Source organism: Mesocricetus auratus, unplaced genomic scaffold (genome assembly GCF_017639785.1).
Source record: "Mesocricetus auratus isolate SY011 unplaced genomic scaffold, BCM_Maur_2.0 Super-Scaffold_100011, whole genome shotgun sequence".
NCBI lineage: Eukaryota > Metazoa > Chordata > Mammalia > Rodentia > Cricetidae > Mesocricetus > Mesocricetus auratus.
The window spans coordinates 14,056,796-14,078,400 of record NW_024429195.1 but is presented as its reverse complement, the minus strand read 5'-3'; the positions used below and the strand labels follow the sequence as shown (position 1 = coordinate 14,078,400).

The following is a 21,605-nucleotide window of genomic DNA, read 5'->3' as shown; positions in this document are numbered from 1 at the left end:
CCAACAAGGTCCACAACGCAGGAAGACCGAAAACCCTCACAGATGTGAAGCAGAAACGTCGACAGCATGCTTGTCTTCTTCCCAGTGAAGTACCCCTTTACAACCTGAACGAACATTTGCACAAAGGCATTTACAGATGCTCCCAAACCACCTTACAGGAATTTGGGTTTTAAAAGCATCTTGTTAAAAATAAAACATGATGTTAAGTAGTTAACAACTATAAATGAAAGAAACATTTTTACCATTCCGTTTGGGAAGTTTTACATTTTGGAGGATTTCGATAAAAGTACCTTTCAACAATTAGCAGAGTTCTAAAATCCTTACTCTCCTTTCCAGAACACTGGGCATTTTAAATGTAGAAATCTGTAAATGTTAGGAAGTTAACGCACACCATTATGGTTTGGATCTGAAATGTCCCACACAAATTCGGACACTGAATGCTTGGTCCCCAGGTGCCAGGTGGGACTGTTCTGGGAAAGTTCTGGAAACTTTTTAGAATCCCCACTTTCTTTTCTTTTCTTGTGTCTTGCTTTGTTTTGTTTAGACACTCTTACTATGTAGCCCTGGCTAGCCTGGAACTCGTAACATCCACCAGCCTCTGCCTCCCAAGTGCTGAGATGAAAGACACACCTGAACACCATCTAAACACCTGTTTACATTTCTCACACAGGACCTTGCTATGTAGCTCAGGCTGGCCTCAAACTTGCAATCCCTCCTGCCTCAGCTTCTCAACTGGTGGGATCACCATTTTAGTTCATTTTGGAAACTTTAGGAGGTGGGACCTGTCTGGGGGATGGTCACTGGGGATGGGATCTTACTGCCCTCTTGTTCATGGCCTTGTCTCTGCTTCCTGTACACCACATGCTCCTGCCTCCACAATGTTTGCCTACACAGATAGAGCCAAGCAACATAAAGTCCTCTTAATGGCATTTAATTTTAAAAAGTTTTATAGACACCTACTGAAAAAGAATAAATGCTCAGGTCCCTAAGCAATGTTCTACAACAAACAGAAGGAGGGTATCACAGGAGTCAACAGACTAAGAGTTTTTGAACCCTCTCAAACGCCAACTCAACTCAATTCTTGAATTAGACCACATTATCACTGAAATTGCCTCCCACTATATATTTTTTAAATCTCTGGTTTTAGCCAGGAGTTGTGGCAGATGTCTGTAATCCTAGCAACTCAGCTGACTGACGAAGGAGTTTAAGGCTTATGAACTACATAGCGAGTTCCAAGCCAGACTGAGCTATAGCCAAGACCCTAACTCAAAATTACATACAGAGACATGCATGCATGCATGCATACATACATACCTACATACATACATACATACATACATACATACAAACGAAAATAAAAACAATTCTAAAGGTTAATAAACACTCCCCAAAACACCAGGGCAAGATGAGAGAGAGAAGGGGAAATGGAGCCTGCGCTCAAACAAACTTGGCTTTACTACACTGGGGAATGTCTCTGGGCAGCCAGTGAGAGGCCACAGACATGAGTGAGAACGGCTTGCTTAGGGAAGGTCCCAATGGAATGGTAAAAATGTTTCTTTCATACTCTCACTATGAGTAAGATGCAGTCACGCATCCCAACACTTTAATACATGACAGGACCAAGAAAGCTGGCATGCCTCATACCCCAGGACCTGCAGCTCTTTCACTACCACTGGTGCAATCAAAGAAAAAGGCAGCATCATAGCAACATATTTACTTAAAGAGAAGCATAATGGGTGCTGTTACCCCCCTGCAAAAGCCAACAGCACTTGGAGACAACGCCTTAATTACTTTTCTATTGCTGTAATAAGACACCATGACCAAGGCAACTTATTAAAAACATTTATTTGGGAGGTATGGTTTCAGAAGGTTGAAGTCCACGGCCATCATGGGAGCAGGCAGGTGGCGCAAAGTATCCCCAGTGACATAGCTTCTCCAACAAGGCCACTCCTCCTAATTCTTCCCAAACAGTTCCACCAACCGGGCACCAAGTATTCCAATATATGAGCCTGTGGGAATCATTCTCATTCAAGCTACCACAGAAAGCATCCTAAACAAGCCTTGCACATATAGGCAAGCACTACCACAGAGCTACATCCGCCACTACTAGCCATTTCAACTCTCTCTCTGGAATAATAGAAGGCTACCCCAAATCAGTAATAAAACTAGTTCTTCAGGTGTCAAAATAAAATGAAGCTTCTAACCATCAACAGAGAACAGACTTAAGTCCTAACCCTCTTGACAAACAGTATGGGCAACAGGCTCATGCCACATTTGTAGCCCAGTATCTGTTATGAGGAAAAACAGACATATGTAATCTGCATATGCCAGGAAATAAAACTAACATGATGTTAAGCTTGGATACTAGGATAAGTGACCCTTCATTTTCATAAAACGGTGTTCTAGTTGGGAGAGTCATGCTTATTCGTACTTAGAAGATGTCACAATTCCCTGTTCATTTTGGTACTGCCCTGCTTCAAGGATCTCATTTTTATCACATATCTCTATGTGGTGACATATTGTTTATGATCTAATAAAGCCACTGGGAATCAAACTGCAAAGCTAGCCACAGCCATAGAGTCAAGCAGTGGTGATACACACTTTTAATCCCAGGACTCTGTGAGTTCAAGGTCACCCAGGGCTACACAAGAGTGAATAAATCTAATAGAATAACAGAGCTCATGACCTTAATCCCAGCACTAGGGAGTATTAAGGAAGAAGCAAAGGGTATCGTGTGAGATTTAGTTTCTAGACAGGGCAAGCGTTTGCCTCTGAGGATTCATAGAGAGCACTGTCTCTGAGGATTGATGGAGACAGGATTGCCACCTCAGTTTAGCAGAGGTAAGAGCTACTAGACTGGCTGCTTCGCTTTTCTGACCTTCGGTTTGAACCCCAATATCTGTTTCTGGGTTTTTATTATTCCTGTTACATAACTAAGTCCCTATTAAAAGTAAGTGATATAAGCCAGGCGCTGGTAACGCACGCCTTTAGTCCCAGCACTTGGGAGGCAGAGGTAGGCGAATCTCTGTACATTCAAGGCCAGCCTGGTCTACAAAAGCTAGCTTCAGGACAGCCTCCAAAGCCACAGAGAAACCCTGTCTCAAAAAAAAAAAAAAAGAAAGAAAGAAAGAAAAGAAAAATAAGTGATACAATAAATGTACCACTTTTACATTACCTGAATAAATGATACTAGATGTCTCCCCTATATTTTTTAGCAAGCACGATTCTTAATATGCACATATATTGCTTAGCATATATCTAATTAGTTACTTCCAGCCGCTGCATATATGGTTGTTGTGATAAACCATGTTGTTTCCATCTCTAGGAAACTGCTGTTGAACTAAAAGCAAGCTTCTTTTTGGCAACTAAATAGTCATGTAAGAGCCCACACCAGTGATGTAGAGACTCCATCCCATGGTTACTATGAGAACCAAAGTACAAGAGTAGACAGGCAGAGGACACCAGATGGATGGGTTTACCCACAATCATGCAAAGGTTTATCAATTCCTATAGCAAGTCAGTGGGCACTTGTTGATAATTTGTCCATATTTAAATACTGTATGTCACATGTTTTTAAATTCCAAGATAACTTTTATTTACAGATATCAGAATCAAAAGATTAACTTAGCTTTCTAACCCAAATGATTAAAAAAACGTTCTTATGTAACATAGAGGTCAACAGCTCTACAGAATCCCACCACTTCAACAAACAGAATGGTACTCAATCGGGCCGGATGCTGTGTCTCCTCCAGGCCGCAGTGAGACCTACACTCAACAGCGTGCAGGAGGAGATGAGGGTGAGGCTCCTCCTCTTCCGCATCAGCCCTGTACAAAGCACCCACCTTCTTCTCTCCACAGGGAAGGATGCCTACCCAACCATCGTCATAGCTGCCACCACATTCACGGACCTACAACTCTACCCCAAATCTGCAGAGGCAGACAACTTAGGGAAAGTGCTTCTTTGTCTTACTATTTTTTCATTTATTGTACTCAATATACTGGAAACAACTAAAATTGTATTGTTTTAATTGCCTTAAAACGTACAGGCAGTTCTCTATTTCCCATTAGTAAAGTTCCGTACTTGGATCCAAAGCTTTAAGAGCTCTGTACTCCCCTTCTCCCAACCCTGAATCTCCTTCTGCCACACAGAGATGCCATGTCCTTCCAGACACCCTTCACAAGCCACTTTCTTGGGGAGGCATCCCTGACCTCCCTGGCAAGTCCCACATTTTATATTGCCACGAACTGCTCTAACTTGCTGAATCTCTTCTACAAAGCTGAAAGCCCCGTGAGAGCAAAGGCTCATGTCTGCCTCATGAAAGTCAGTTCTTACCCGGCCAGACAGGAGATGGAAGGGGAAAGACAGGGTTCAAAGCCTTTAGAGACGAGTTAGCAAAACTGACTTGTATTAGGATTTTCACGAAATAAGTAGATTTTAGCTTTTAACTTTTCTTGTAACACAAAGACATGTCTGAGATGACAGCTGGATTATTCTGCTTCAATATCGTAACCGTCTTCCTACTCACAGAGTATGTCACAGCATTATGCTGTAAACTACAAAAATAAGCAATAATTTTTATTTATTTATTTATTTATTTATTTATTTGTTTTGTTTTTTTGGTTTTTCGAGACAGGGTTTCTCTGTGGCTTTGGAGGCTGTCCTGGAACTCACTATGTAGACCAGGCTGGCCTCGAACTCACAGAGATCTGCCTGCCTCTGCCTCCCCAGTGCTGGGATTAAAGGCGTGCGCCACCAACGCCCGGCTTTTTTTTTTAAGCAATAATTTTTATTTTTATTTATTTATTTGTTTTGTTTGTTTGGTTTTTCGAGACAGGGTTTCTCTGTGGCTTTGGAGGCTGTCCTGGAACTCACTATGTAGACCAGGCTGGCCTCGAACTCACAGAGATCCGCCTGCCTCTGCCTCCCGAGTACTGGGATTAAAGGTGTGCGCCACCAACGCCCGGCTTTTTTTTTTAAAGCAATAATTTTTAAAGTGCAAATAATTCATATAAAAGCCTCTCCTCAACCAAATTAATAAAACCTATAATACATACAATGTCTTATAGTAACATTACTATAAAGTGTCTGTCCTCTTATCTTTACGAACGCTTTCTGTCTGTGTATGATGTGTGTGCATCCAGATATGTATGATGTACGTATGTACGAACATTCGTGTGTATGCATGTGTACTACCTCAGTGTGTGGAGTTCAGAAGACAAACTTCAGATGTTGGATCTCATCCTTCCACCTTATTTTTGAGACAAGAGTCTCTGCTGTTTTTCTGTTGCATAAACAATCTCTCTAGCCTCCTTAACTAGTGTTTTTTTTAGCTAAAAAAATCTTGAATACGAAAGAATGTTATAATTTCTGAAACAAACAATAAAATTCTTTCAAAGTGACCTATTTTCTAACATACTTTTCATTCTTTCTCTATAAAGCATATGTTTATATTAACAGTACTTAAAATAATTCCTTTTCATTGCTCCTTAGCAATTGGCAGAGCAATTATTAGCTTTGGGCCAAGTTTTCCCTTATGTATGTCTGTATGTGTATACACACTTGTACTTGGGTACCCAGACTAGGGCTTTACATTATCTGGAGATAAAGTTACAGCCAGATGTAAGCACCAGGATGTAGGTGAAGGGAACCAAATTCAGGTCCTTTGTAAGAGCAACAAGCCCTCTTATCCACAGAGCATTTCTGCAGCCCATCTGTCTCGTTTCTAAGGTATGGCCTAACGACACACCTCATGGTGGCCTTGACCTAATGGTCCTCCTGCCTCTGCCTCACAAGTGCTGGAATTACAAGCATGAGCCATCACACTTAGCAAATCTGGGGTTCTCACTATCACGCCTCAAAAGACAGTGAAGAGTCTGAAAGCTAAGTGACACACAGAACGACCCCCACACGACAGCTTGCCCCGCCTTTCATACACTGGACATTTTAATATCTAATTCAATATTTGGGGAAGATTCATAGTTACACCATAGTTCACTAATTCTAAAGTGCAATTTTTCACATTCACCATGTCTAAAACTGGGCTGTCTTACAGTCAACCATTTCTTACTGCAAGTGTCTTCCCCTTCCACTGGTATAAAGTAAAGGTTTTTAACCACTGACAGCCTCAGGCTAAATGAAACTTAAGATATTAAAATATTAGGACTTTCTCCAATAATGCCTTCTAGATCATTTTAGTCACAGTACAATTACAATCCAGTTATTCCAGAAAGAAAACTCAGTAACTTTGAGGTTCATGTTTTGCCATTTCTACGACCAACCCCAAAAAAACAGACAAGTGAAAGAAAACATTTTAAAGAGTTTGGAAAATCGTCTGTATTAGAGAGGGGACAACAGAAGGAAGGGAACAAGAGGTCTTGAGTGCAGCTTCAAGGCATCACAGGCTCGGGCCGCCCTGGAACTTTACCCAGGGCAAGGGAAGGGGCAACGTGGACAGCAAACTGCATAGGTGAAGATACTACTGTATTATCTCTTCTTAGGGAGGAGTCTGTCACTCAAAAATAAAAATATGACATAGGTAGATGAAATAACGGTAATGAAATACAATGCCATAAACATTCTTAATAAATTAAAAGCCAACCTACCAGCATTGTCTTCCTCCTGGCTCAATCTGTTTCACCTTCAGGTAATCCTACGACTGGGGCTCCTTTTCAGGTCCCCATTTCTCAAGTCGATCCTCTACCTCCCTGTGGCAACAATATTTTCTAATTAAAGGAGTCCTTTTGTGCCACAGGGAGGATTTCTGACGGTATAACAAATACAGAAGTTATCACAGCTCATCATAAAGTCAGACCTGTCCTGACATTCAAGACAGAAATCTGGTTTCTGATATTTCAATAAAGAAATCTGACTTTATTCTTTCAAACTGTGTTTATAAATCTCAACTTTCATTTGCTAAAAAGTAACTTTTGCTTTCTTACTGAATTATATAAAAACTGTCAACTAATCTTTAGATCACGTTTGTGTTGCTTACTAAAACAGTTTTAAGTATATTTTACATGTTCACTTATTGTGCATTTGTGAGTGTGTGTGTGTATGCGAGCATTCATGTGCCAGGACAGGCGGATGGAAATCGGAGCTAACCTTCAAGGACATCCTCTCGTCCCACCATGTGGGTCCCAAAGAGCAAACTCAGGTCACCAGCCTTGTGGTGGCAAGCACTTTTACCCACTGGGCCATCACACCAGCCCATAAAAAACAGATTCCCTTTGTTTTAAGTTTTCCTGGCAATTAAATACAAGAATAACCTTTCGTGCTTTTTGTGGCTGCATACAAAGCAAAGCCATGTCATGACTTCTCAGAAGAGAGCTGTGGGAGTCACAAAAAGACTGAAGACCAACATATCCCCTTGTGATGCATTCTAAGACCAACCGAAAGAAAATGGCATGACAACCACAAAAAGCAGCACTCGGTGAATATGGTAACACAGGCCAGCTGCTGCAGCTACCTGGAAGGCCGGGGCAGAAAGACAGTTTCAGCCCATGGTTTTCAGCTAACCTGGGCAGCACATAAGATTTGCATCAAATAATAACATTAATTTTCAAGATTAAAACATGTCAATACCAAGTTTGTGTTATTCGGATTTCTTTCTTTTTTGGGGGGGGGTTTATGAGACAGGGTTTCTCTGTATTGTTTTGGAGGCTGTTGATGCAGCCCGGCCTCGAACTCACAGAGATCCGCCTGCCTCTGCCTCCCAAGTGCTGGGATTAAAGGTGTGCGCCACCACCGCCCGGCGTTATTTGGATTTCTTAAAGTAGCAATCATCTCTCACTGATAGTGATCACTTTTAGTTTAACAAAATCATCTGCTTCTCAAGACAGCTCTTTCCTTCCATGAGCCTCTACAGGGTGTCACTGTCTCTTACTGGGTGACAGTTCTCGGGAGCATGTCCCTCCTTGTCTTCAGGTTAGAAAGGACATGGATGGTGTTTATGCAGCCCTCTGTTCCTATGGCCACTACTTTAATATTTCTTAAGTCACCCCTCAAGTCACAACAGCCAGCCTTCCTGCCTCTAGTCCCAGCAATTTCTATTTAAATTGCATTTGCTTATTCATGTATGGTACTTCAGATTGAACATAAGGCCTGTGTACTAGGTAAGCACTTTACCTAGTACATATTTAGGATCCATCCGCTATCCATGGCAGCGCTTCCTCCATAAGAGCCTCTAAGTCTTGTGCCCACTTTATCTGCTTAAGTACTAACTCTTGACATTCAGTAAAATGTATTTCATATCTACATATCTTAGTGTGAACATGAAAAACTATACTGTCAAGTGTCTGTAGAGGATCCAATACACTGCTGGCTCCCGTCTCCCCCAGCTGTGAGCAGGCCCGGTGCTGGGGAAGTGCATTTCCTGTGAGTTATTTCATGCCCTCCACAGCTCACCGCTGCTCTTAAAGGCTCTGAGTGATGACTGATCTGAAGCATCCTCACGCAGCCAGCGTAGCAGCGGGTGAGATGAACACACCTCTTTACAAGTTTTCCTACAACAGCTAAGAGGATGTTGCCATCACCCCTAAGATCTGAGAGGAAAATGTAGACTTCCAAATGACAGAGACAATACTGCTACCAAAATGAGAATCCTCTGACAGACAAGGTGATGAAGGGCTAGGATCGTAGCATTCCTGCCTGCTTAACCATGAAGACAGGGTTTTTGCCATGGATATGTATGGACACAGAGGAATAAAAGAGGAAAAACTTCAATGTGACCACGAGAGCGTACAGAACAAGATAAATTATTATTTTAGACTAATAGTATATGAATTATAAACCAGGTGCGCGCAACTTTAATCACGTCACTCAGGAGGGAAGCAGGTGTAGATCTGTGACTTCAAGGGCAGGAGGTCTACATGCCCTGTCTCAACAATCAAAAACAAACAAACAAACACACACACACACACACACACACACACACTATAGTTTAAAAGAAGTCTAGGAAATACTTCCCAAAATTTTACAAGGAAATCCTATTCTGTATATACTTTTAATTGTATGTGTTCATGTGTTCACGGTATGTATGTCATGCATTCACATGCCAGAGTGCATGCACATCTGGAGGTCAGAGGACAACTGTGAGGATCCAGCTCTTTCCTTCCAACTCAGCAGAGGCCCTGGGGATCAAACAGGTTGCCAGGCTTGCAAGCAAGCCCCAATAAAAACCCTGACCCATTTCACCAGCCCTTTATCCTAGTCTTAATTCCCCCAATTCACCAAATAAAAACTGAGACATTGTATTCCCTCCCTTTTCTTCTCAGTTTCCTTTTAAACACGTTTAGAATTTCATTTATAAACTTAGCAAGGAATGACCCTCCCATCCTAATCCTCATCGAATGTAAACACAGCCTCAGCTAAGCAATGTCAACCCTTACTCATCTGTATATTCTACATATAAGAAGTAAATCCACTTACAGAGTGTGGTTTTTTTAAAAAAAGAAAGCACTTGCAGACAGAACACTGGCTGTGTTTCCAGAGGTCCTGAGTTCAATTCCCAGCAACCACATGGTGGCTCACAGCCATCTATAATGTGATCTGGTGCCCTCTTCTGGTGTGCAGGCATACATGCAGACAGAACACTGTAAACATAACAAATCTTTAAAAAAAAAAAGGAATTTTTAAAAAAAGAAACAAAATCAAGCTCAGATTTGCTGATATAACTATCTAGGGGAGTGTGGGAGGTGCAAAAAATAAAAATTAACCTATGACTATTAATTATCATTGTAGAGTCATTTTTAAAATTCATGATGGAGAATGGAGCTAAACATGTAAAATGAAGTCCCAGGGTACTTTTTATATTATTACAGTAATGTAAGTGATTTGTCTAACATTTTCTTCTACTGCTTAAGAAATATCAATCTGGCCAGGAGTTGGTGGAGCCCGCCTTTAAAATCACAGCACTCGGGAGGCAGAGGCAGGCGGATCTCTGTGAGTTCGAGGCCAGCCTGGTCTACAGAGCGAGTTCCAGGACAGCCTCCAAAACAATACAGAGAAGCCCTGTCTCAAAAAAAAAGAAAAGAAAGGAAAAGAAGGAAGGAAGGAAGGAAGGAAGGAAGGAAGGAAGGAAGGAAGGAAGAAAGGAAGGAAGGAAGGAAGGAAGGAAGGAAGGAAGGAAGGAAGGAAGGAAAAGAAATATCAGTCTGGGGGGCTGGAGAGACGGCTCAGAGGTTAAGCGCATTGGCTGTTTTTCCAGAGGTCCTGAGTTCAATTTCCGGCAACCACATGGTGGCTCACAACCATGTGTAATAAGATCTGGTGCCCTCTTCTGTCCTGCGGGCATACAGACAGATGCTGTATACATAATAAATAAATAAATCTAAAAAAAATGTTTAAAAAGAAGAAGTATCAGTCTGAAGAGTACTGAGTGGTTTGGAGAGCAGAAGCAGGAAGGCTGTACCAAGTTCAAGGCCTGCCACGGGTCCCAGACAGACCCTCAATATAAGGTAGTATTAGGTATTTTTAAAACCACTTGTCAAAAACAGTTACACTATCTGGTTATAATGGTATAAGGAAGTCATTACAATACAAAGGTAACGGATTTTTTTCCACATGGGTCATACCAGGCCCAGGCTGACCTTAAATCCACAACCATGCACCATGGCCAGCTCCAATTCTCTCCCTCAATATCGAGGACTAACGTCTGTCCTGTGAATGGAATCACCCTGCATGCCGTAACTGGGTTACATTCATTTATTACTCAAAATTGTTCTACATGAATTACTTTAAATTGATGAAGACTTTATTATCAATTATACAATGACATTTGTCAAGCTGCTCTGGCATTCAAATACACTAAAATATCCTAATGTATCCTCTTATGCAGATCCTGCATTGTTGTATTCATTTTTTTAAAGTTTTCAACTTGATGCCAAAAATCATTGTTAGTTGTTTTTGTTTTGTTCTGTTTTGCCGTTTAGATTTTTGAAATAGGGTCTCTCTATGTAGCTCTTCATGGCCTGGAACTTGATGACCAGGCTGGCCTCAAACTCACAGATCTGCCTGCCTCGGCCCTGCAAATGCTGGGATTAGAGGTGTGCAGCACCACCAAGCCTAACCCCAAAATTATCTAGAAATTTGAAACGAGCTCTCCTTTTTTGTAGTCATCTTAGGGTATCATATTTTTTAGTGTATAATTGGTGTTTTATCGGGTCATAATGGCATAATAGAATCATTTCAATATCTACTCCAAAATGTCATTGTATTTAGTACTTTTACTTCTTTTACCTCAAGAAGAAACCTCAGGTCTACAGAGGTGACAGTGCGCTGCCTGCTTTTCCAGAAGACCCAGGTTCAAGTCCCAACACTCACACAGCAGCTCACCACTACCTGTAGTGTGGGCATCCATCAGGCCCAAGGCTTTTGAGATAGCGCCTCAATGCTCACTCTGGCCTCTGCGGGCACCAGACACACATGCGGTGCACACACATAATGCAGGCAGCAGGCATTCAACTTCATAGTGACAATAGCAATTAAAAAAAGGAAGCCGGGCCGTGGTGGCACTCGCCTTTAATCCCAGCACTCGGAAGGCAGAAGCAGGCGGATCTGTGAGATCGAGGCCAGCCTGGTCTACAAAATGAATTCAAGAACAAGCTCCAAAGTTCCGTGTCTTGAAAAACAAAACAAGAAAAAGGAAAGAAAGAAAAAAAAAAAAAAAAACAAATGTTACCTAGGAGAACAAGACACCACTCCAGACAACAGTCCCACATCAGATAAAGCAATGTGCACTTCACCTGAGTTCTATTGGCACATGATCTTGCTCAGAAAAGCAAGGCAGCTTCTATAATCTCTAAACTCAATAAACACATGAACCTGGAGAACAAAGTGAGTCTAGAAGTTAGCAGTACTTAGAAGACACTACCAGGCCTCACAGAACCAAAAGACAGTCAAAACACAGTTGGGAGAGTTTGCAAAATAAATGCCTAAATATTTAATAATTTCCAGCCAGTGAGAAGGCTCAATATGTAAAGCACTAAAGACCTCTGAGTTCCCTCCCTGGAACTCACTCACATGGTGGAAGCAGAGAACTGATTCCCATTAGTTGTCCTCTGACCTGCACACACGCGCGCGCGCGCACACACGCACGCACGCACGCACGCACCCACGCGCACACACACAGACACACATACAAACACACACTCACACAGACGCATACACACACACAAGAAATTTCAGTATGAATATAAACCAATAATAGCTTTTTAAAAACATTAACAGATTATGATAATTTTTATTACTATGTTACTAAATGATATAGGGAAATATTTTCTTCATGGTCATAAGCAATTAAAAAAGAAAAAAAATTTCTCTAAGAACTGCACACACTAATCCCCAAATACGCATATAGCTAATGAAATACAAACTTATGGAAACACCAAGATGTCAAAGAAGCCTTTCCGGCGGTGACGACCTCCCTACGAGAACATGCCTCTCGCAAAGGATCTCCTTCATCCCTCTCCAGAGGAGAAGAGGAACACAAGAAAAAGCGCCTAGTGTAGAGCCCCAACTCCTACTTTATGGATGTCAAGTGCCCAGGATGCTATAAAATCACCACGGTCTTTAGCCATGCACAAACGGTAGTGTTGTGTCCTCTGTCAGCCTACGGGCGGAAAAGCAAGGCTGACAGAAGGATGCCCCTTCAGGAGGAAGCAGCACTGAGAAGCACCTGATTCAAGATGCGTGGGAACCATCCCAATAAACACATTTTGGATATATTAAAAAAAAAAAAGATGTCAAAGAAGACAGAAGAGTAAGAGGAATCTGACAGGCAAAGTTGCTTCAAAGTGAAGAGAAAAAAAGGCTGACCTACAGGGGCTTGATCATTGGGGTCGGGAACTATCCGTGTTTGTTTTAATTAGAAAGTATCACTCGTGTACTAACCTACTAACTTCTGTAATTACATAATAACTAATGCGTATTTGTAGCCCAAGAAAAATGAATAAAACAACTTGTGTCAGTCATATACCAAAGAAGTAAAATATAAGACTCTATTATATTTATATAAACTCTTTTAAGCAAAAATTTTAGACGTTTCCAGCCTATGACAACAATTTAAAATAGGTTCTTCAGTACAAGATTACAGAGTGAGCTCTGGGGCTGGAGAAACGGCTCAGCACGTAAGAGCTGGATGCTCATCCAGAGGCCTGGGGCTATCATCCAGCACCCACTTGATGGTTCACAACCATCTCTAACTCCAGCTCCAGAGAATCTGACACCCTCTGCTGGCCACCATGGGCACTGCACACACTTGGTGCAGACATACCTGCAGGTAAAGCACCCTTACACATAAAATACATCATGTTTCAAAAAAAAGAGTTGCAGGTGGAAACACTCTTTGCCATGTCTACCTGGTTCTGAATTCTCGGTCTCAACTTCTTGCTCCTCCGCCACATCCTGCATCACGTAGGTACCATCGTCATACACCAGAACCTGGGCAGCGTAGCCCTGCTCTAATCTTGCACTGGGGACTGGTTCCACAATCACTGCTGGGTATTCAGGGACCTTGTCACCTCCCTACAAAAGCAAATTTAGAGAACAGTCAAGTTTTGTGTTGGAAAATTCTGGATTTAGTTCTGAATGTGGTTCACAAAATCCCATTCAGTACACGCAGTGTATTTCATGAGTTACATACATGAATGTCAAAAACACGGAAATGGAAAGGCTAGCTGTGATAGTCTTCAAGTCTTAAGAGAAGATGAAGGAAGAGAAGAAGGACTTTCGGATAAAACACATGCACTTCACTTTTTTGTGAAAGCTCACTAAAACAGAGGTAAGACACTTTGTTCTACGTTTTACACTAAGGAAGACACTGAAACAAACAAAAGAGACCAGAGCAACACACCCTGAGGAGAATGAGAGGTGTGTGAACAGGTATCAGACGGGCACCCAAGAGCACCAAATCATAGCCTAACAGCAAATAAATCAACAGCAGCACACTGCGCAGTGGCGAGGCCACAGACAGTGCCAGACACTTTCCTTCAAACTAAAGAGCATCCACAGAAGCTGGAAAAATCACCTTGAGTCAATCAAAGTATAAAACGTGTGTCAGACAAGAAGCTCTTCTTTTGTTTTATTATAGTGCCAGGATCAAACTCACAGCCTTGAGCCATTTAAAAAAACAAACCCACGCTGGGTGGTGGTGACACATGCCTTCTGTCCCAACACTTGGGAGAGGCAAGCTGATCTGAGTCAGAGGCCAGTCTAGTCTACAGAGCAAGTCCCAAGACAGCCAGAGCTGTTAGACAGAGAAACCCTGTCTCAAAACAAACAAATAAACAAACAAACATTAATTTAAGGAAGAGTTTGAGGTACAAGACAGAGGCAACCTAAGAAAAAGGAAGACAACAGGAATTTTCAGGAAGACAGAAGACAATCATAAGTCAACTGGTCCGTTCTGCACCAATGTGTGTGATTAATCTTGACTGTCAACCTGACTAAATTGGCAGACATGTAGAAGACTATTAATAAAGCTCATGCCTACTGTCTGTGAGGGCGAGGGCTCTGGCACATTCTTAACCTTTTGATGGACTCACACTTTGAACAGACCACAGAGGACAGTATCACTGGAGGCACACCCTTGACTAGTAAACCCACTGGGTCCTGGCTCCTGTCTGAAACTCTGCTCCCTAGCCACCAAGAAACAAACAGCTCTGCTCTGTCATACCCTACCACCATAACTTTCCCCTCCCGACAGGATGCTACTGTCAATGACTGGAGAGGCTCACTATGTAAGATGTGAAGTGTCTCCTGTGACACAGTCAGCTGCTAACATCAGTGACATTCTTCCTGAGGACACAACGCTAGGAAAAGTCTGTTCTGGGCTGCTATCCACGTTTGCCTCACCTTGATAATGCACTCCTTCCACCTTGCCCTGAAGCCTGACATGAGTAATCAACTTCTCTGGGCTGAGCAAGAGCTCAGGATGACCCAGTGACCTCAGCAAGAGCTCAGGAGGACCCAACAACATCAGCAAGAGCTCAGAATGACCCAGTAACCTCAGCAAGAGCTCAGGAGGACCCAACAACATCAGCAAGAGCTCAGGATGAACCAGTGACCTCAGCAAGAGCTCAAGATTACGTGATGACCTGAGAAGCTCTGTGATGCTATCACTCAGCCTAAAACCAAGTCATATTTTACAAAACAAGTAAGACCCAACTGCTTAAAATTATTTTCATAAGTCGGGCGATGGTGGCATACCTAGCACTCGGGAGGCAGAGGCAGACGGATCTCTGTGAGTTTGAGACCAGCCTGATCTACAAGAGCGAGTTCCAGGACAGCCTCCAAAGGTGGGGGGGTATTTTTATAAATGATAAAACCATACAGGAGGGTATGAAAATGACAACACATGTGAGGGTAGACGGAGAGGGGCAGACTGTATACCCTGAAACACTTGAAATTTTAGCCCAAGCACTTGAAGATGGAGGAGGAAGGATAAGGAGGTCACTCTCGGCTACACATCACATTCAAGACCACCCTGGACTACATGAGACCCTATCTCAAAACTAAATGATGAGTGAATGAATCCATGAATGAAATACTAGCAATTACTCCATCTCAACCTGAATGACAAGCAATGTGGTTTACGCTTTCGCTTGTTTTTTGTTTTTAGAGACAGGGTTTCTGTGTATGTAATCCAGGCTGCCCTGGAACTCTATCTATACACCAGCCTGGCCTCAAACTCAGAGATCCACCCACCTCTGCCTCCTGAATGCTAGGACTAAAAGTGTGTGTCACCACCCAGCTTTATTAGTTATTCTTAAAATATGTATGTACTCTATATGTTCTTCATTGTCGATAAAACACTTCACCAAAAATTTAAATTGCAAGATACACTGCAAAAAAAAAACTTTTTTTTTTTTTTTGGCTAACACTTTCTCTATTTCAGATAAGACTCTATTTCCAACTTTTTAACAGTAAGGTGTGGGGACATTCAGAAAAAAATGCTGCCCCACAACTGGGCAAACTTGTACCTTCAGCACTTCGAGCTGCAGTCACAGCAGCATCTCCTAGGTGTAAAGCAGCTGCTATGGAGATCCGAGTTCTATTTACCAAAACTAAGAGTGCTAGTCCAAGCTCTGCTCATACAGTGGAGCTATAAATTACTTCCTCCTCTAAATTTTCACAATACTCTTTTCGTTCAGAGAACAGTGTCACTATGTGCTCATGCTGGTCTCAAACTCCTGGATTTAAGAAAGCCTCCTCCAAACAGCTGGGTCTACAGGTACATGCCAATGGTCTAAACTATACTGTAATTTAGAAGCAAACTTAGCACTAGATGGCAGTGACAGCAGATGTCTCAGAGTACAGGACCAGCCTGGTCTACATAGTGAGTTCCAGGACAGTCAGGGCTATATAGTGAGACTTGTCTAAAACAAAAATCTCTTTAAATCCCTGACTCATGGAGGTTACAGTACCTTACCAAAACTATTTTCAAAATATCAAAAATGGGGGGTGGAGAGGTGCCTTGGATCTGCCTCAACAAGATGATGGGACAGACTTAGTAGACTTCCTAGGGGAGGACTTACCCTCTCCCAGGAGCAGATAGGAGGTGGGGGGGAGGAGCAAGAGAGGAGGGAGGGGGAAGTGGGATTGGAATGCAATAAATAAATAAATATATATATATATACACATACATAAAAATCAATATTGAACATTTTTGTTTTCACCATTCTGTACTGTCCCTCTGCGCCGTCCCTCCTTTTCAAAATTATACCCTGTCTCAAGGCCTTTATACACGTTGCTCTGACAATAAAAATCAACTTGCCCCTACCCTTTGAACAACTTTTTCCTTCAAGTCTCATTTTAATTATCTGTCTTCTCTGACCAGACTCTGCCACACACTTGTCCCTAAACCATTCACTGCCTCTACAATTTGTAGTTACATTTTTTAATTTCTTTACTTCCTATTTTTTCTCATGTGTTTTCATGTGCACCAAAACAAGCTTTATAGTGTTGGTTATTATATAATTTCATGTACTATTTTAATACTTCACAAAACAGATTCACAACCAGTATCTGTAGAATGAGGCTCAGTAGGGCACAATACCTCTACGACACAACCCACAGTAAATACAGGTAAACTCAGCTATTATGAAATCTGTCGCCAGCTTTCCGTTCTTTTTGAGATAGGGCCTCTCTCTATGCTGCAGGCTGGCCTTGAACTAACAATGTGGGCCAGGATGACCTGATAGGTCTCAGGATGTCCATCCGTCTAGAAATGAGCTCGAGATGGACTATAGGAGGATTTCTGGTGGTTAAATGAAAGCCAGTATTCCTCAAGAATTTGCGAAACCTTCAGATCTGCCAAAGGAGTCATTTCCTCTCGCAGAAGGAACACATGGCTACCTGTGGTTGCGTATCAAAGCCCAGCCAGCCTCCAGGCACCTCCAGTCCCTCCTCACAAACACTGTTTCTATGTCTTTCAAAGCGCACAGCAGTCTCCTGGCCCTTCCCTCCCTGACGCTGCTCACCCTCCTTATAATCCGCTGTTCGCCACTACTCCAAGCCTTAACTCTATCTCTTGACCCCCCCCACAGTCTTGCTACGCTCTATTCCCCATCTCTTGCTATTTTTCTCTTCCTCACTGGCTATCTTTTGCTCTCCTGCTATCTCCACTATTCTCCCGAGCTATAGTCTCCTGCTCTCCCATTTCCCTAGCCCTAGCCATGTCCAGTCTGCTCTAGACTCTTCCAGTCGCCTCTGGACATTCTCTCTTCTCCTCCCCATGGAACAGTCATGTCAACAATCTCAACTTTGCAGCAAGCCCATTGCCTCGGTACCTCAAGTGCTGGGATTATAGACATGCCCCAGCAAGTCTGGATTACAATTCTGAAATTTCAAATCTCAGACAAATGGTATTCAACAAGCTTGAAAACGTCTACTGCATGAATCAGGTCATTTTACTACACACACAGACTCCCACATGGACACACACACTCACAGACACACACTTACCTTTTAAGGCCCTCTTGACAGAGTTGTGTTAAGAAATGTAGTCAAGCCGGGCGGTGGTGGCGCACGCCTTTAATCCCAGCACTCGGGAGGCAGAGGCAGGCGGACCTCTGTGAGTTCGAGGCCGGGCTGGACCGATAGCCTCCAAAACAATACAGAGAAACCCTGTCTCGTAAAAACCAAAAAAAAAAAAAAAAAGAAAGAAAGAAAAGAAATGTAGTCAAGGGAGCTGGAGAGATGAATCAACAGTTAAGAGGAATAATGTCCTTGCAGGGGACCCAGGTTCAATTTCCAGCACCTACATCAGACCGCAAGCCAGCTTCTGAAGAGTGTCTTCACAAGCACCTGAACCCTCCCTCCCTCTCCCTCTTCCTCTCCCTCTGACACACACACACACAGACAGACACACACAGACACACACACACACACACACACACACAATCCCAGAACTCGGGAGATAGAGGCAGGTGGATTGCTGTGAGTTCAAGACCAGCCTGGTCTACAGGAGCTAGTTCCAGAACAGCCTCCAAAGCCACAGAGAAACCTTGCCTCGAAAAAAAAACAAAAATGAACATTTAATCAAGCACAGCACACCATATAACAGGGCACCTAAACTAGCATGTAGCCCTGTCTGCTCTCAAACAGCAACCAGTATCTTGTAGTTTCCCTCCGCCTTCCCTTCCTACCCAAGCTCACCCTGAGTCCTTCATCACCACTCAATGCACCCTGGCCACTTGAAAGCTGTCTTCTGAGCATTTCCACCTTCGCCCCGCCCCCTCCTCAGGCAAGACCAGCCGCTTCCATCGCTTCACTAGCACCTCCATGCTGCTGAGTTATCAAGTCCCTGTCCTTCCTTCAACCATACGCATCCTCCCAACCTAGCCATTCTCAACTTACCACAGGATACAACACTAACATCCTGAAATAAATTATCAGTACCTGTTCCTTTTGGCCAATTTTGTTTTTCTCTAAACCTGTTTCTTCATATTTAGATAATTAGTCAGGATACTATGGCATTAGCTTCCTGAAAACCAAGTATTCGCAGAGCACAGTGCATGAAGCAGTTACTGGCCCAGGCTGCCATTCTACAACAGCAGTAATGGTGGTCTTCGTATCTACTCTGGAGACACACTGTCACACCACAACTGAACTGTCACTTGTTTCTTTGCACAAAAAGCTGTAATGATCCTGTATTTGTCTGAAAGTTAACACACAATTGTCACACTTGTTAGAGGTTGAATTATATCTTCTAATGTGCTGATGTATATTTCCACCCACTGCCTGTGACTGTGACCGTGTGTGGGAATGGGTCTTTGCAGATGCTTGAGATAGGATCAGTAGGACGAGCCTGGCCCAATCTGACTAGTCTTTAGAGAGAAGGACAACTTGGACACTTGGTGAAGGAGGAGGGAAAACCACTGAAGACACAGAATGCTACCTCCACACCAAGCAGAACGTGAAGCTGCACAAGCTACCAGGGCAGAAGGCAATGCTCACAACTCTCAGCCGATACTGTAATTTCAAAAATCTGGATTCTAGAACCGTGAGACAGACTATAATTTTGTTTTGGGACACCACTCAGTTTATGGGGTGTTTTAGATACCAGCCTCATCAGACTAATCTACCACCTTTACCAGTTTCTTTGCTATATAGCTGCACACATGATGTGTGACTTAGTCCCTATAAACCTTGCCATGACTTCTACTCTTTTCCTAAAGGCTTTTCTTTCTTTTTATTTTTTTTATTTTTATTTTTTATTTATTATACAATCTTCTGCATGCCAGCAGAGGGCGCAAGATGGTTGTGAGCCACCATGTGGTTGCTGGGAATTGAACTCAGGTCCTCTGGAAGAACAGACAGTGCTCTTAACCGCTGAGCCATCTCTCCAGCTCCCCTAAAGGCTTTTCATCCCATTCTAGGGAGTCTTTTTTAAGTCTCTAAGAGGTGTTTTTTTATTCAAAGTCCTTCTGACACAAGTTACTTGCCTAACTAATACTATTTATGGCATTATATTATAATTACATATTTACATATCCAAATCCTTGAATGGACAGTGAGATTATTAAATAGCAAAAGTTACACTTAAGTCCTCGAAGATACACAATCACATGATGTAAAATTTAAGTACTTGTTGGTGAGTTCAAAGAACACAACATGATAGATTCCACCTTTATCTGACAGCAAGTAACTTCGTGAGTTTTATGCTGCAGAAGTACGATGTACAGATATGCAGAGTATCTGTTTAGAGATTATTTTTTACTGGAGAAAGATGAGGCAGAGTAATAATTAACACATACACCATCTTCGTAGGATTACTTTAATCAAGACACTAGAATATGTATGATTAAAATAGATGAACCCCAAAATCAGTAGGGTCTTGGTACAATCTAGTTAATTATCTATAGGCTAGGGTTGCCAGAGTTAGCAAAGAAATACATAGGACACCTAATTAGAACTAAATTCAGTTAACACACATATGAATAACCCATGTTTAGGAAAATGTTGCTTATCTGAAATTCAGGCCTAACTGGCTTTCCTGCATGGTGAAGGGGCTGCATGTACATACACAGGTGTATGTATGTGCACACACATGGAGGCCACAGGTCCACACTGGGTGTCTTTCTCCGTCTCCGCCTCTGGTGTGTGCGCATCTCTGTATGCACAAACATGGAGGTCAGAGGACAACCTCGGGTGTTGGTCCCTGTTTCCATCTTGTGTGAGACAGGCTCTTTTGTTGTTCAGAGAGCTTTCGGTGTGACCCCAATCTCACCACAGAAACAGGATTACAGACACGCCAATCCTTGCCTGGCTCTATGTGGGATCAGAGGACTCAGATTCAGGGCCTCAAGCCTGCATGCTACAATGTTTACTCCTGCCCCTCATCTCCGGTCCCGCCTACTCACTTTCTGAGACAGGGTCTCCCACTGAACCTGGAGCTAACATCAAGGTCCATCAAGCACTTTCCCCACCGAGCTGTCCCCAGGCAACTGTACCGTGAGTTCTAACCGTGCCCTCAAAACCTCTGAGATCCACCTGCCCCTGCCTCCCAGTGCTGAGAGTAACAGAGTTTGAAAACAAGCTTGGCAGTGGATAAGAATCGTGTTTTCAGATTTAATTGCCTCTAACACACTTCACCCAAGTAATATGCTCACTTGAAGTATGCAAATCCTTGAATTCCCATAAACATAGTTATCTCTGTAACCACAACAGTCAACAGAATACTCAAAATCTTCCCTGGCATCTTATCATAATCACCAGCCTACAGCTCTGGAAACCCTGTCTCGTAAAAACCAAAAAAAAAAAAAAAAAGATTTATTTTTACTTTATGTTTATATGCCTTTTGCCTGAATATATGTTTTTGTACCAGATATATGCCTGGTGTCCTGCTGGGATGCCAGAAGAGGACACTGGATCCTGTGGGACTGTAGTTATGGATGCTTCTGAGTCACCACATAGGTGCTGAGAACCGTACCCAGTTGCTCTGCAGGAGCAGCCAGAGCTCCAACCCCAGCATCCCTGGCATCTTGAAGGTGCTGTTGTCCTCTGCAATGCTCATTTCATTTTGTATTGACTGAGCTTCCCCTCTGGCTGCTCACTGCCGGGCAGTGGTGGTGCACGCCTTTAATCTCAGCACTCAGGAGGCAGA

The 21,605-nt window shown here is 42.7% G+C and overlaps 1 protein-coding gene and 1 pseudogene across 9 annotated transcripts in view; one reads left to right on the top strand and one right to left on the bottom strand.

The window, feature by feature from the left end:
• The window catches only part of Elf2 (E74 like ETS transcription factor 2), an 81,207-nt gene that overhangs the window by 38,776 nt on the left and 20,826 nt on the right, over positions 1–21,605 (bottom strand). For 6 of the 9 annotated variants that reach the window (XM_040754447.1, XM_013118706.3, XM_005077488.4 and 3 more), the window contains exon 4: positions 13,357–13,522. The exons of 1 other annotated variant lie outside the window; for it this stretch is intronic. In XM_040754447.1, the coding sequence (XP_040610381.1) occupies positions 13,357–13,522 (166 nt within the window). Of the gene's footprint in view, positions 1–6,603; positions 6,706–13,356; positions 13,523–21,605 lie in introns of those variants that run through there. 2 more of the 9 variants (XM_013118707.3, XM_040754449.1) reach the window with 1 other exon arrangement.
• LOC121143195 lies at positions 12,417–12,721 on the top strand (annotated as a pseudogene).